At 35.5% G+C, this 17,725-nt stretch overlaps 1 protein-coding gene across 1 annotated transcript in view; it reads right to left on the reverse strand.

Moving 5' to 3' along the window:
* Nep3 (M13 family metallopeptidase neprilysin 3) overlaps window positions 1-17,725 on the reverse strand; it is a 189,635-nt gene that overhangs the window by 12,828 nt on the left and 159,082 nt on the right. Inside the window, exon 11 of the mRNA XM_089090512.1 lies at window positions 6,870-7,026. Within this exon, the coding sequence (XP_088946638.1) occupies window positions 6,870-7,026 (157 nt within the window). The remainder of the gene's footprint in view (window positions 1-6,869; window positions 7,027-17,725) is intronic.

Here is a 17,725-nt window from a genome sequence, read left to right on the forward strand (position 1 = left end):
TACAGCCTGTTTTGCTGGACTGTGTGCTAAGGAACACGACAAGTCCTATGGCAATACATATCATAGAATCAATCGGGTAAGTAAAGCTCTCCTGGACCTATATAATGGAAATTATACAAATTATTATGCAAGTTATTTATACAAATTATTATACATTTATAGAAATTATACAAATTAATTACACAATATAATGGAAACTATACAAAGATAATGCAAATGAGTGTTCTAGCTAAAAATGTTATCAAATTCAATTTTTTAAGGTTTTGAGAATTTATATTAAGGAGACTAAGTCACAGAGACTAGGAATAAATGAAGGTAGTAAGTTGATTTCAGGTAAGGAGAAAATCGATAAATTGGATAGCTTCACTTTCAAAAGCTAGTATTATTAAAAGCTAAGATATATATATATATATATATATATATATATATATATATATATATATATATATATATATATATATATATATATATATATATATATATATATGTATTTGTAAGTGCAATATTAATAATATTTTACAGTGATAAGACCCAAAATGCCTTTAACGAGCCATTAAAACTAATTTTTAAGTCTGCAAACAAACATTTTCTGGAATCTATCAGTCTCCACAGCTCCATTTTCAGCAATTCTGCAGAAAACACAACATACTTGATTGCTTTTTCTGACATTAAATCAAACTGGAAATCTAACCCAGGGCTGCATTTCAAAACAAATTTGCATTTTATAGTTCAGCTTTTTTGACAAACCTAACATTTAAAATGTACTTTTCTGAAACTTTTTTCACTGGACAGTTTTTTTCAAAAAGTATCTTTAAATTTTCAGTTGCTATGGATTAAACTTCGTTCTTTGGAAGATTGCAGCAAATGCTGAAACCATGGTGTTCAATTTATTCTTTCATGAAAATGGGATGTCTAACCATCTTCGCCGTCACATATTAAACCCTAGTTTGAAAATTTTGTAACTACTGGTAAGGAATTTTGTAAGAATGGTAAGGGAATGCGAGGACTACCTTAAATAATTCTGCCAGTGACGCTGATCGTGACTAGGATCAATTGAAAGCTCCTTAAAATAAATAAAGGGACATTGAAAAAAAAACCCATAAAACTGGCTTTAGGTGTCCTACTTATTTAACTGAAAAGTGTCCGTAATTCTCAACCAACTCCTAGTTTCCGAAGCAATTCAGTGATGCTATGTGACAGAAACCTGAAGCCTCTAGCCAAGCAAGCAAGTCTCATTATAGTACATACAGTCAGCATGTCTAATTAGAACAGTAAAAAAGGGTAAAAGTTTTTCTAGGGGTAGGCTTCAGGGGGGGGGGGGTTAAGGGGGCTTTGGATCTTTCGGTAGGGGAAGGAGGTAATATTTTTTTCGACACTCGCAAAAGAGCGTTCGCTAGTTTTTTTTTTTATCTTAAGTGTTTCCAACAGACTCTTCTACTAGTAAACTTAATATTTCAGACCATTATATCGACATAGAAAAATCTTCTTCAACGTCAAATGGTAGATTTTTTTGTTAATGAAAAAAGAAAATTTTCGAAAAACAGGATAAAAATCTTTTTATACTTGCCTCCCTAGGATTTGGCTCTGGACACCTATACATTTTTTTTTCTTAAATGTTTCAAAAAAATGATTTTGTGTAGCTATATATAACTCTCTTACATACTCAATTACTAATTTGAAGATAATAAGTCATAGGCAGCGCAATACCGCTGCATAAGTAAAAAGTGATGTGGGAACAATGTTTTTTTTTTTTTTTTTTTTTTTGGTTTGTTTTAGACCAGGGTACTTTGTATCGAAGCAGTTGTCGTAGAAACTTCGAAAAGGACTCATTCGATTGTAAATTCAAAGAGACAGTGCCCTTTTTCACAGTCAAAAGAGATTGGAGGGCAACAAACCTACCTCCCACGCCCACCATTTTCCAAAACACATCCAATCAAAATTTTGAGATAGCCATTTTTTTCAACGTAGTTGAAAGGTCCGGAACCTATTTCTTTGAAGATGAGAACCCCCCGACAGCCCTCAGGGCAAGGGTTTTAAGTTATGCCCTGGGGGCATATAAGATTTTAATAGAAAGACTGGTTGTATAAACTTTGGAGGGACTCATTGGATTGGTAATTAGAAGTTCTAGTGCCCTTTGTATGATTCAGAGTGATCGGATGGTATATCCCCCCCCCACACTTCGTATTTTCCCGAAATGCATCTGATAGAAATTTTGAGAGAGCCATTTGTTGTCATAAAAACTTGTAAAATAGCTCATTCGATTGCAAACTGAAAGTGCTACTGCCCTGTTTAATAGTCAAAAGTGATGGGTGGGTAACACGTCCCCCCCACGCCCATCAATTTCCAAATCACATCTAATCAACATGTTGAGACAGCCATTTTGTTCGACGTAGTTGAAAGGTCTGGAAATTATGTCTTTGTGAATGACAACCGCCCCTCCCACAGCCCTCAGTGCAAGGGTTGTAAGTCATACCCCGAGGGCATCTAGGGTTTTTCGAAAGGTTGGTCGTAAAAACTCCGGAATGGGCCAATTTGATTTGAAATCTAATGTTCTAGTGCCCTTTTTATGAGTCAAAGGGATTAGAAGGCAGCCAAACCCACTCCCCTGCGTCATATTTTCCCAAAATGTATCCCATAGAATTTTGAGATAGTCATTTTTTCAAAATAGTCCAAAAATCATATAATAAGGTCTTTGGGGTTAACAGAATCCCAAAGATTCTGGGGTTGTAAGTTATGCCCAGGGGTATATACAGTTTTTATAGAAGGGGTGGTCCTGTGAGCTTTAAAAGGGACTCATTTGATTGGAAATGTATAATCCTAGTTCCCTTTTAAGACTCAAACATGATGGAGAGCAACTAGACTACTACTGTGCCTGCTATTACAACTATGCCTAAGGGTATAAAGGTGAAATTCTCAAAGAATTTTGAGGGGAGAAGGTGAACTGAATCACAACACCCTGTTTGTAGGCAGATTGTCAAAACGGTGTAACGGCAATATCTTAGGATCAATTTGGTGTGTGAAGCTGAAAATAACAGGGCTTGTTGTGCGGGATTTTGAACTAACCAAAAGAAAATATTTGCATCCTAATGCTACTTCTTCTAATCATACTACTACTAATGTTGCTATTATTACTGCTTCTATTACTACCACTGCCACTAAAGCTTAAGCTACTACAATTTATTCTACTGCTACTACTACTGCCACTGCTATTAAAACTACAGATATTAAGGTGAAAAATTTGGGATATGTAATGGATTAAAGGTAATTAATTGGTTTATTTAAAAAAAACTGTTTTCCTACTTTAGCAATTGAGATAGACACGCACTTGAACAAGGTTTTGACCTTACTCGTCTACCCAATCACCTAAGACAAAACAGCATAACCCAACCATGAGCCTAAAAGAAATGTCCTAACTCATGCCAAGTTATCATTAATAGACGTAAGTCATTTAACGACTAGGGGTATTAAGTTGAAACTTTCGGGGCTGTTACTATTACTCCTTCTGCTTATACATTTTAAATAAATAATACAAGTGTAAGTTTATCTAGGTTGTCAAAGAGCATAGATCGAATCTTTTGAGAATGCTATTAATTTTTATTTTTCAGATCAACCTCAGGAGTTAAAAAAATTAACTTAAAAAATACTGTTTGTGTCAGGAGTAAACAAATGTTGAAAAGGTTTCTCCAACATACAAATAGCCACTCAAACTAGAAAAAACTGAAAAAATATAAAATTTATTTTTTCCATGAATAAGACTATGTCAATAAAAAACGAACAGAAATTAAATTACAAAACCTTTTCCAACGAAACAAGTTTTTCAAAGAAAAATAAGGAGCTCTATTAAGCCAAAATTGAGCAGAAATGAAATAAAATGATTTTCTAGGCGAAAACCACCACAAATCACTATCAATAAATAAATGAAACTCAAAACTAACAGAAATTGCATAAATAGCCGAGTCAAACTCAAATCGAGCAACAATTAACATGCATAGGGCCGATAACCTCCAAGCCTTCTCAAGATAAGAATATAATTTACGCTTGGCTGAAAACAAAAGACGTTTTAAATGTTTTCACTTTTTTTAATTTTATAAGTAAAAATTATCAAAACTTTAAGGAATAAATATCAGTATATGTCAATTAAACTGATAATACACGGTCATTTGTTTTTTTTTTTTTTTTAGTAAAACACAAATTATGTTCTGGTCTTGAGAAGACATAGGGGCTATCGGCCCTATGCGTGTTAATTTTTGCTCGTTTTGAGGTTGACTCGGCTATTCATGTAATTGCTGTTCGCTTTGAGTTTCTTTTATTTATTGATAGTGATTTGTGGTAGTTATTATTTATTCGTCGTGTGTTGAATCTTTTGTTCGTCCTCTTCCTTTAGGGAAATTGCCTGGGGCAGATGGTATTCAGCCGGAACATCTGAGGTATGGTACCCCTAAACTGTTCAGCCAAATAGCTTTATTGTTCCAAGCAATAGTATCGCAACAGTCTGTCCCACAAGGTTTGTGTCAGGGGGTCGTTATCTGCATACATAAGAAGGGGACAGACCCTAAAGATTGTTCTTCGTACAGACCCATCACTATTTGTTCAGTTCTAGCAAAGTTACTGGAGAAGATACTGTGCCCTATAGTGGCAGCAAGAGCGGATGAGGGTGACAATCAGTTTGGTTTCCGGTCCGGTCTCGGTGTTCAGAATGCACATGCAGCTTATATTTCATTGGCTGGAACGTTCACCAAACGAAAACTCTATTATTTGTCGGTGCAATAAGCACATCTGAGTCGTTTGATTCTGTTTTATATTTACAAGCACTCCTGCCACTACTGAGAGAAGAAGGTGATCCCTGTGTTCTTAATTGCATATAGCACTGGTCTTAAAAATCTCTAGAAACAGTTCGGTCTGCCCGGACAGCTTTCTGGACCTATAGATATACGTATGGGTGTTAAACAAGGCTCAGTAATCAGCCCTGTGATATTTAGCAATGCAATACGTTCTGCGACAAAATCGATAAAAGATTTTTTGATAGATGATGGAATTGATGCTAGTGATCTATCTTACGCAGATGATCTACTTTTGATAAGCGATAATTTAGAATCTTTACAGAAAGCTATTAATGCCGTGTCGTCTGCACTTGGTTATATTGGGCTAACAATAGAGCCGTCTAAGATTGATTTCGTCGTTTTGAACGACAAAACATAGCCAAATTGTGTTGTTGATGTTTGCGAGAAGACAGTTCTCCAAAAGGATAAGTTTGAATATATCGGACTCCAGTATGGAAATACTATCAAAGCTACTAAAAATCCAGTAATTGTACCACTTAAAGAAAAACTGCGGAAAACTTACGGTATGCTAGCACGAACTAAAGGTCAATTTGACAAAATTACGCTCGGTCGTCTCTGTAACGCCATGTTCGCGCCACATGTCTTTTTTAACCCCTTTATGGAATTGCTTTAGTAAAACAGAACGTAACCAGATTCGTTCAATTTTTTTTTCGGTATTGCAAATATTTTTTGGAAATCCCAAATGGTTCAGAAACTCTTATGTTTCGCAGAAGTACTATATTTTTGAGTTAAGTAAGAAAATGGATGAGTTGTATACCAGTTTCAAAAGTCGAAATCGAACAATCCACGACTTTCCATTGGCTAGTCTTGTGCATTAAAATCGTGATTTTGATTTCGTTTCTTTTCTCTTTTTCCATAGTTATCGCAGTTTAATTTTGTTTTGTAGCGTTGTGTGGGTTTTTTGTTATTTTTTTCTTTCGTTTTTATAACTCCTTCGAGCATTTACATGTTTTGTATGAAGGGCTGAAATAAAATTATTATTAGTATTATTATTATTATTATTACTTCATTTCTGCTCATTTTTGGCATATTGGAGCTCTTTACTTTTCTTTAAAAAAAACTTTGGAAATAAAGTTAATTACAAGAAAATGGTATTTCCATCTTGATAAGAAGACTCTGATTATAGAAATATTTTGAGAGTTTTTTAATTTGAATCTTTTATGGGGATTTAGGGGTCAGAAAAGAGTTTGGAGTTCTATATTTTAAAAAGTCTGTTTTAGGTAAATGTCACCTCTGAAAAAATTGATTTTTCCGTCAAACCTGCAGCTGGAACTTGTACAAAGAGGACAAGGTATGTATGCCATTGGCTTCATCAATCTCAGATCTATCTATTCACCAGACAAAAATAATGATATTAAACTTAAACTTCTAATAAACAAGGTTATAAAATTCTGAACAAAAATACAAAACTTGTCCTTTTTCAACGATTTTCCACCAATTTTCGACGTATTTTAGTATGGATAATCCTGTACTTTACGTTTCCAAAATCGAAGCCAGTAAATCAAAAGAGCAGAATTAGAAACATAACAGAAACATAACTGAATTAGAAACATAACAGAAACATAGCAGAACAGAAACACAATGAATTTCTCGTCGTTCTTTGATGCATTAAAATTCTAAAGAAAGAAAAAGAAGAAAAAATGCCAAACAAGCCTAAGGAAACATATACCTTAAGATCAAAACGAGCATTTTTTTGTATGCTGGATTTTTTTTAATTTTGTATTTTTTTTTTTTCATTTGAAGTTTTGAAGTCTATCCTTATTCGTCCATGACATTCAGAATGAATAATACAAACAAGAATATTCATACATAAACAATGGCATACTCAAGGGGGTGGGAGGGTAGCTGAAGCTTGAAGGAATTTCGTGTTAAAAAAAATCTCAAAAACCAAACAAAAATCTGGTATTTCGCTGGTTACAGTTGTCAATTTGGTTTTGGGCAAAATATCTCATAATTTTATCTTTATTAAACTTAAAAAAAAGTTGAATTCAAATAAACCAGACTTGCCAAGACTTAAACTAAACTTACTCAGTTTTATTTACAGGTTCTCCTAAGTTTTTCAAGTTCTGTCGTTGGGAGAACTGGTTCGATCGCAGCGTGTTTTTAAAGTATTCAGACTCAATTACATGAAGGTCTTTATAATACTCATCCAGTTTGTCCTTGTTTAGAATAAAGTCAGGAAAACCTGGAATATAAATATACGGTAATTATGTGCAATCCAGTGAATGAAAAACACAAATACACTATCGATATCAAGGATACAAATTTCTACATATTCTTTGTTTCTACATATATACAAACTTAGAAAAAACTGTTTACTTTTATTTATAGAACAAATGGGCAAAACAAGCAATGGCGATGATAGTGTTACTGTTAAAACCCATTGACAATGAAATTTTACCAGGACCTAGCTAGTGTTAATTTGAGCCAATCGGATTAATCATGGGATTTTCTGTTTGGTTCAAAAATTTTCCAAAAAATCTGGCTTTTTCAAATTAGTGCAAGCTAAATCTCGGTATTAGTAGACTTTATTGTCAATGGGCTTTCTCCTGAAAATAGTATCAGACATTCTCACTTCTGAAGTGATTAACGAAATTTATATGCTAAGCTATTCTCGAAGGGGTGACGAGCAGAGCAAAGTAAGTCAGGAGGATCAAAGCATGATTGAACATATACTGCCCTGTTGATCCTTTTGAAAACAGCTTAGCAAACGGTTTTGGCATTTATCTCAGAGTTGTTGAAATATCAAGTGCGACCTTTAGGCGTGACGACAACGAATTTTGCTTTGAAATTTGAGATTGATGAAATTTTCTTTATTTTTACAAGCTATTCACACAAAAAATTAAAATATTAAAATTGGCAACACAATCTACGGATGAAAGATGACAGATTGCCGAAGATTGTCCTTGTTTGCCAACCGTCGAGGGCCAAACCAAAAGCAGGTCGTCCTCGAATGTGGAGGGAAGATATGGTAAGAAAAGACTTAAAGGAAATGAGACCTTCTTGGGAGGGAGAGAATAAAGAGGAAAGCTTTAAATAGACTGGGATGGATTAGGAGCGTGTTTAGCTTTGTAGGCCTCAAACGACTTGGTGCTGCAGTGAGTTCTTAGCAGCAGCAGTTGTAGTAGCAATTGAGACGATTTCCTTAACTAATCAGTAATTATCGTATTCACAGTATAAAACTGATGAAGAAAAAATTCTTTAAGGGGGAACGGAATAGAAAAATTCCCGGCTATCTCTTCCATGTTAAATATGAGTTCCCTATGGTAACTTTGGTGCTTGATTGGTGTTTTGATAGATATTCTTACTCACAGACCGAGTGAACATAGTCCTTAGACACCAAGTAATTACTTTCTTTGTCACTTCAGCTGAAACCTAAATAGAAATTGGATCTTGTAATGCGTTGACCCATTTTTAACATTAGGAAAGATACATTTTATAGAGAAAGAACCCGGAGTGATGAGATTCTTTTGATGATTTGTCAAGCCAGAATTAAGAAACTAATAATTCAAAAAAATAACCTTTTAAATTCGAAAGATAACCAAATAAAGCTTTTAAAAAGCTTGATTTCTTTAGGATGTAAATTGTTTACCATAATGATACCTTTTAGACCAAGAGTTACTAGATAAAACATATGTTCAATTAAGATAATAAGATGCATTGTGATAGTGAGATATTAAGATTTATTATATCAAGATTTGAAATTAATATATTAAGATATTTATTAAGACATTAAGATATTTTGTATCAAACAGTTGTAAGTAACTGTAAATAAGGAGCGACCCGGCTCAATGGTAACCGAAACTCTAAAAAACGGAATTTTGATACCAGTAGATACATCAAAAGAATTAGATTTTAATTCTGATTTCAAATATATAAGTTTCATCAAGTTTAATCTTACCTATCAAAATTTACGCGCCTGAGAAAATTTGGCTGATTTTCGAAAAAGGGGGAAAGACCCCCTAAAAGCTATAGAACCTTAATGAAAATCACACCATCATATTCAGCGTATCAGAGAACCATACTGTAGAGGTTTCAAGCACCTATCTGCAAAAATGTGGAACTTTGTATTTTTTGCCAGAAGAAAGATCACGGATGCGTGTTTATTTGTTGTTTTTTTTTTTTTTTTTCTTTTCCTCTGGGGTGATCGTATCGACCCAGTGGTCCTAGAATATCGTGGGAGGGCTCATTGGAACGGAAGTTGAAAGTCCTAGTGCCCTTTTTAAGTGATGAAAAAAATAGAGGGTCACTAGGCCCCCCCCATATTTTTTTCCAAAGTCACCCGATCAAAATTTTGAGATAGCCATTTTGTTCAACATAGTCGAAAATATTATAACTATGTCTTTTAGGATGACTTAATCCCTCGAAGCCCCCGGGGGGAGGGCTGAAAGTTATGAACTTTACCCAATGTTAACATATAATATTGGTTATTGGGAAGTATACAGACGTTTTCAGGGGGAATTTTTTCTGGTAGTGGGGGTGGGGGAGGGTCGGGGGTTATATGGGAGGATCTTTTCATGAAGGAAGTTTTCATGGGGAAGGGACATTGCTATGAAGGGGGCGCCGGATTTCCCATCATTATTTTTAAAAAAATCAGAAATTAAATATAAAAAAACAAGTTTTTCAACTGAAAGTAAGGAGCAACATCAAAACTTAAAACGAACAAAAAAATATTAGCTATATGATTGGGTTCACCTTCTAGTCAATGCCTCGCTCTTTGAGCCAAATATTTTTTAGTACTTTCATAAGAGCTATTTATTCTAATTAACGGCCTTTGTGATTAAGGGGTCATTTTTAAAGAATTGGAACAAAATTTCGTTTACTTATTCAATGACGGTGAACCAAAATAAAAGCTGCATTAACTAAAAAACGATCAGAAATTAAATAAAAAAACAAGTTTTTTAAACTGAAATTAAGGAGCGATATTAAAACTTAAAACGAACAGAAATTATTCCGTACATGAAAGGGGCTGTCCCCTCCTCAACGCCTTGCTCTTTATGCTAAAGTTTGACTCTGTCTCATAACTTTTTTTTTTAAAACAATAAAAACTTTAGCGTAAAGAGCGAGGCATTGAGGAGAGGACAGTCCCTTTCATATACGGAATAATTTCTGTTCGTTTTAAGTTTTAATGTCGCTCCTTACTTTCAGTTTAAAAAACTTGTTTTTTTTATTTAATTAAATTAAGATTAATGACATTAAGATATATATTCATTGGGAAACACACAAATTTGTGACAAACTTAGAGGTGTAAATTGCAGTGAAATTACATGTCTGCTCAGGGATGGGTCCAGCCTTTCGTTCTAGGGGGGGGGGTTCTTACCAAAAAGAGTGGGGATAGTGCCCTTTATTGTCGGCCAAACAAGGCTGTTTTTTTTTTCGTTTTAAGTATCCCTGTTGGTCTCTTATTTAACGAAAATGGGGTTTTCATATATTAAAATAATGCTTACAAAAACTGTACTTGATCAACTGACAACTGTTCACAAGAAAAATTGAAGCTTCATGGCTCCACTGTTCACAAACCTGTCAATTACCCTGTCAATGCAGATTTCGATCTCACGGTGCACATTAAGGAGGGCGAAGTCTAGTTTGCCCCATCTGTGCTCTGGGCCAGGTTTTCAGTTTGCTTAAAGTTGAGAAGCTACACTCGGCAGATGCCACGCTCACTGGGAGAGATAAAAATAGCAAGAAGTGAGCTGACATAAGGATATAGGTCTCTGTCACATTCCTTGGCAGTTTCTTCCGCTGAACAAGGAAAAATACCTCCTTTTCTTTTAAACCGAAGCGATTTATTTCTCCACACGTGCGCTTCTACCAAAACAAGCGTTCCGCTGGTAGACAGCAAGGTCAAGCCAAGAAGTTCACCGTACATGCTAGGGATCTTTTTGATGGAAGATGGCAGCAAATCATCAGTATAATTCACAATATTTGATAGTAGCAGTACGGTTAACCGGAAAAAGTTCATCGTATCTCTTGAGAATCGGCTCTTTAAGTCACTTATGACTGAGTCGAGCATAGGTAGAAAAACTGCACGCCGATAATATTCTTCACGTGAAGTCTGAGGAGGATTATTTCGATGAACCTGTCTTTGTGTAATCATTGGAACTTCAACAGACAATTGGATTTCATCTGACAATTCTTTTACTTGCTCGAATACTACTGCAAACTCTTCGTCACACGTTTACCGTCGCTTTTCCAGAACATCTAAAAGACCGGAAACGTGGACACCGGCAGCACCCAAGTCCAAAGTCTTCTTCTGGAATAGCCAAATAAGAGGCAAGGTTACAGCAAAAATGCTTTGTAAACACGGAAGGAAACCACGAATTCCGCACTATTTAACGCTGTAGCAAGCATCTTTGCCTTCGGAGCAGTTACTGATTCACTCCAGTGACTGATGTGTTACTGGATGATTTTTGGAAGTTCAGACACAAACTGCATAAATTGCTCGTGCCGCTCGATCTACCTTTTCTCGCACATTCCCGTGAGCTTACCTTTCAGAACATTATTCAAGACGTAATTTCTCTTCGAACATGCATTAAAAAATGCAACAACTTCTTTCATAAAGCCTATGGCATTTCTATTGCTCGAAACAGTTGAGCTTCTTGACAAGGAAAGGTTCAGGGCGTGGTTAAAGCAGGGACAACGAGACGCATTTTTAGCTTTTTTCTAAATTTCCACTACAGCACCACAGTTATTTGATACCATCATTGCACGCCCATCCGTCCCGATTCCAACACAGTCAAGTAGATTCAAACCCATTTCTTCCAAGAAGGTTAGAAGTAGCTTGCCAATCACTTTTCTGTTGACAGTCGGCTCTTTGTCTGCAGCAGAACTTTCAAAAGTGGCGTGATGAACCTAGCGTCTGATGCGTGATGAAGTCCTAGCGTCACCTAGCGTGATGAAGTCCTAGCGTCTATGATGTACTGTCAGGTCTTCATCTTTTCCCAGTAACTTAGCTAATTTTGTGACAGGCTATGTGACCAGCTTTTGTAGGGAAAGCTGTCTGTTGAACCCCCGCTAGCCCCAGTTACAAAAAGAGGGCAGTATTTGCAAAAAACGCCTTTCTGGGCAGCAGAATATACAAGCCAGTGGTAACTCTGCAAATGAAAATCGTTCAAGTACTTTTTTTATCTTTCCCCCGCTTTAAATGAACAGAATGCGGCATTTGTTATCCAATCGACAGTTTCCATGGCCTCTCTAGAAGCTCGCACTTTATTTGGTCATCATTGACATGTATTGCACCGATGTGGACGCCAATATCATTTTCCGGAAACAGGGTAGGGGGGGGGGGGTGTTGTTGGATGATCACTTTGAACGCTTACGGGGTTAAGAGAAGATTGTAAAGTGTCTGGAATTTGTCCATGTTCACCAATTCCAACAGAACTAATTGAAGAGCTACTTGCAGTTACAGTTACACTATCCGTTGTGCAAGACTTTGAAACGACAAAGCTGTCAAGCATCTTTTGTCCATGTTTTTCCGACATTAATATCGCTTAAACGACGAAAGTCCTCGTGACAGCCGCACATTACATACACTGGACAGACACATACACTGGAACGAAATATTTTTTTTTTTTTTTTACATTTCAGAACAATAATTGGTAACAATTAACAATTATTACAGGTAACATAAACAGGTAACAATTATTGATACCAAGTTGCGGTGCGTCTCAAACAGGGAGGCGACTGGTGAGAACCAAGGTTGTCACCAGACCAAAAAATTTCGTAACGTCCAAACTCTTAAATGCGTAACTTTTTCATAACTTTTGATAGGAAAGTCTTTTTTCAAGGCAGGGGGCCTTAATATCGCTATCATGAGCGGTACTTAAAGGGGACAGGGGACTTTTGTTGCCTGTATAATTTGAAAAATATATTTTTACGTAATCCCATTAAAAATCTTCGCTCCAACTTTTAAAAGGTGCCTAAAAAGTATTTACCTTTAGAAAATTCCTATTTATTCAACTATAAGTGCTGCTTCCGGTTACCTGCACAACAGAAAGACATACCCCCTCCCCCTTCGATGCTTGTATATAACCCTAGGCTACTATTTGCTTATTTTGTTGTTTTTAATTGCCATTATTTGTGTTTTAAACCAAAAGTCTTAGAATGTATTTATTTATACCAAAATTTGAGGAGCAATACGCACAAGATAAAAGGCAAATCGATAAACACAGGACAATTTAGAGTTCTACTAACCCAACAACAATTGGGGTAGAGGTTATCTGAACATAAGTCCTCAATCGACAAGGCCAGGAGGCTACGCCAAAGGCCTAAGGTTTTTGATTCCGCATTGGCTCAACATGTGTATGACAGTCCACGCCATTTCATTTTGTTTGACGAAACCTCCATTATTACCCCCATTAAATGTTTCACGCAAGTCTTCAGGGAGGCAGTTGAAATAAAAAAGCACATTCACCAAAAGGTAGGTCTCAATAGAGACACTGGAAAAACTTTTATATGTCCCATTTATGATGAAATTATTCATTCTGATCGTTTTTACGTACATCCACAAAATTATATTGTGAAATCAAATAGAATCTCTGATAATAATCTAACTTGAAAGCGATTAAAGCCTTTAAGAGTGATTTACGTAAAATGAAACTGTGAGATGCCATTTAGACTTGTGTTTTTTATTCAGTTACCCTTTCACCGTTACTGAGAAAGGGTCTCCAATTTTAGCTTTGTGTTTTTATTTTAATGTTTGGTTTTTTATGTTTTTATCAGTTTTATTCTGTACTGAGGACGGCCAAGCTGAGGTCTTGAACGGAATATTTGTATAATTTTTCAATTTTTTCACTGGCTGTTAATTGTCCTCGTTTTCTTCCTTTCTTCGCCATTTTATGTTTTAACAGTTATATATGGGACCTCAGATGGGGAGGGGGGTATAATACCAAAAAAAGTGACAATGATACTTGGAAAGTCTACCATAAAATCAAAAATTCCGGCTCAACTAACCAAACCCCCTCCTCAATGCTTGGATATAGCCTTGGTTATAACCTAAAAATGTCTCATTTTTACAGTTTCATATATTTTTTCAATATCAGCTGTTCATAATTCCTTATAAAAAGAGTAAGTTTTGTATATAACCTGATATTATGTCCATTCAATCAGGGGGGTGATGCTGTTACCCAAAGAATAGTACATGGATCATCTTATAATCACTTATTTAAAAAGAAATTATAAAGAAAACAACTTCTATTATTATTTACCTGTTTTTATTATACATTTTCCTTCCTGACTTCAGCTAGCTCCTTCTCTATATAATTTCAGTATGACTGTTGACTGAACAAGATTCAAACTCAACTGATGAAATTGAAAGTTGGTGAAGTGAATAACTGACTATTGTCACTTCTCACTAAGAAAATGATAGTCTTATGCTCATGAGAGAGAATGCTATCTTAACTTACTGTGTGAGTAAGCGAAGTGGGTATTTTCTCATCCTACTAACTGAGTGATTGTGTGATCAGATTAAACGACGGCGATGTGAACTCATGTCAGTGTAATTAAAATAGGAACAGCTGATTTTTTCACGGAGGAAAAAAATAGATTACTCAGAAAATGGGAAAATTACTCATCATTCAAAAGCGTAACATAACTGTAACATAAATTCAAAAGCGTTACAAAAATGTAACGTTTTTAGGACCATAACGTAAAACGTACCGTTTTATTAGAAATGTACCAAAAATGGTACAAACGTAACCTCGATTACAACCCTGGCGAGAACTAGCTAAAATTTATCATGTAAACTGTTGCTATGCTATGAAGTGAGAAATACTCGAGGAGGAAACGGCACTGGAGGAAAAGCTGTGGAATGAACGTAATGTAAAAAGCTTTTAGAGTCTAGTTACAGTAGTTAGAACATGGGCTAATAGAGACTTCCGTAAGTACAGTAAAACAAAACAAAAAATTAAAGCCCGTCGGGGGGGGGGGGATTGCCCCCTGGATCCACCGGTGTGTTGGCTGTGATAATTAAAAGGGCGAAATAAGCCATTTTTGTAATTTTTCAGGAGAGCCAAAAAACGGAAAAAACTTCGTCGGCGGTGGGCACTTAGAAGGATGAGGTGAATGGAGATAAGAGATATTATTCTAAACCGACTTTTTATGCTCTTTTCAGTGGTATACATTAAATTGTGCATATTAGATATTTCTTTGAATATTTCTCTTCCAGTGTCTAGACATAGTGGACACTGTAGGTTGACATGCTTAACGACTGGCTCGAGGTTGTGTCTTTCAAATGCTGCTATGTTTCTCTCTTCTTTTTTTAGAGGAATCAGCAATCAGAGAGAAGATCCTAGCGTAGTGGATCCTTACCAAACGTAGGAGAAACAGCAACATGGGGGTAGCTTCTTTATTTCTTACATTTGGGCAACAATAATACCATCTCTGAAGACAAATCTGGTCGTCATCAACGCAAGACCAGTCTCCTAGGCATACATCATAAATGCCCCCCCCCCCAGTGACTCTCAATTTGATTAAGTTGATTTGAAATGCCATTTTTAGTTCGACTGATAATCATATACTTTTTATTTTTGGACAGAATTGGAGAGGGGACGCTAATTCAAATCAAATAGGTAAACTGTTTTAGATCAAGTTTTTTTTCCATTTTTCAGGGGGAAAAGGAGTATGAAGAAAGTCGAAATCGAGATCGCCGTGAAAATCCATGTTGACTGAGATCACCAAATCTCTTTTGATAATAGTATTTAATTTTTTTCTTTTTTTTTAATTATAAATTTATCCGAACAGCTTTATATTACTTGAAACATTTTTACTTTTCTTGAAGGAAAGAAAAATTAACGTAAAATTGACTATAAAGTTTTTTTTTTACATATATACAAAGATCAGGCTTCATAATGATGATATTGATACCAAGAATAGAAAAAGCAAGAAAACCAGCATGATCCTTATCACTAGTCCCTGAAGCCGCGCCGCGCCGAAATGACGGAGGTAAATGTGTGATTCAGTATCGGCGGGGGCGCGCCGCAAGGCTCGCCAAAATTTTTTTGGCGGCGCACCGCCGATTTTTAGACCGGCGGCACGCCCCCGCGCGCCGATTTTTCTGATTAAAAATAATAATAGAAATTCCACTTCACCAAACACGTTCAACCTCGATTTTAGTAAGGATTTTTAAATGGTTGGCTAAAAACATACAAGAACAATATGACAAACAGGAATTTGTTGGGCCGTGCGGAAAGTGTTTATGTTCACTGTCGATCAGACCAAGTAGAATTCTCATTTTTAGCCACTAGACCCGGGGAAACTTATTTTGTGTTTATGTTTAACATCGCATTGTTCCTATAAAATCCCGTGTTTAGTCATTTCCTTCTTGTTAATGATTTGGGCTACTGTGTGTATAACTTTCAAAGTTTGAAGTTAAGACATCTCCTTTTCATCAAAGACATGCGAAAAGGAAGTGAAAAAAAAATAACAAAATCGAAAGAACACTGTATACAAGTCAGATACCATGGCTTAACAACACCAACAATTTTAGATCAGCGGTCACATCACTTCAGTTACAATTGATGTAACAAAAGTGAGTTTTTTCACTCTGCCTGGAGCCATTGATCTTTTTGCAGTCACTATCAGTCCTGTCGTGCTAAAAAGCCGTTTAGCTGGGGCACATATGGCCGGAACAGCCAGAACTTGACGAACGTAAACTGCCACTCGCAGGATCTGATACTAGTATTGGACCTTGGGGTCGCACAGAATCCCGCAAATGGGCTTCTTCTTTGTATCTGCTGAAATAAGTTGTTTTATAAGGGAGAACAAACCTGTACCTTCATCATAGGGCTCCTGTGCCCTACACTACAGGAAGAACTACACTGCACCTTTACCCTCTTTTCTTATCAACATGGAATAACCCTCCGAAATTCTTTTTTGAAAGAAGTGGTCAAGTTATAAAGTTTAAAGTCAAAGTTTAAGGCTACTTCAACTTCAGTGTGCTCTGCTAACTGTGCAAAAAAAAATGTAATTCATTTCTATAGATATATTTCTATCCTAGCTCTAGATAATCTACCAAGCGGGAAACTACCGCAAATCAGCATCGATTAATAAATGAAACCCAAAACGAACAAAAATAACAATAAATAACTGAGTCAAACTCAAAACGACCAGAAATTAACACAAGTTGGGCTCAAAACCCTTATGCATTCCCAAGGCCAGAACATAATTTTCACTTCACTGAAAAAATATAAATGTTTTTACTTTTATAACTTTAATAAATCAAATAATATTAACATTTTGATTACTAAATATCAGTATATGTATATTAAACTGACAATGCATATTCATTTGTAGTTTTGTCAGTAAAGTGCAAATTATTTTATGACCTTGGAATACAATAGGGGGTTTGCGCCCTACTCAAGTGAATTTCTGGTCTTGATGTCTTTGACATGGTTGTTTAATGAAATTTTTCTCGGTGTTGGACTTCATTTATTTATAAACAATTATTATTTGTAGTTTCTCTTTTGGAAGATTATTTGACTTTATTTTTGCTCATTTTTGGTTTAATGGAGTTCTTTACTTTTCTTTGAAAAAACTTATTTTTTGGAAACAGTTTTTTTAATTAATATCTCTTCGTTTTATATTGACATAGTCTTTCAGGGAAAAAGAAAATCATACTTTAAATCTTTTCGTTTTTTTAAGAATTTATAGTTTGGCCTGCTATTTGTATGCTGGAAAACAATTTTCAGCAAAATTTAACAACATAGACCCTTATAAAAATCTGGACACAAATAGTAGTGTTTAATTTAGTTTCATACCTCCTCTAGTTGACCTGAAATGGAAAACTTGATAACATTCGCAAAAAAATTTGTTTACTTTCTATGATAGCTTGGATACACTTACGATATTTTGATTTGGTAAAATTTTAAGAGCAGAAGAAGCCCTGA

This window comes from Artemia sp. Qi Xiang Cuo, chromosome 6 (assembly GCF_049724085.1).
Source record: "Artemia sp. Qi Xiang Cuo chromosome 6, ASM4972408v1, whole genome shotgun sequence".
NCBI lineage: Eukaryota > Metazoa > Arthropoda > Branchiopoda > Anostraca > Artemiidae > Artemia > Artemia sp. Qi Xiang Cuo.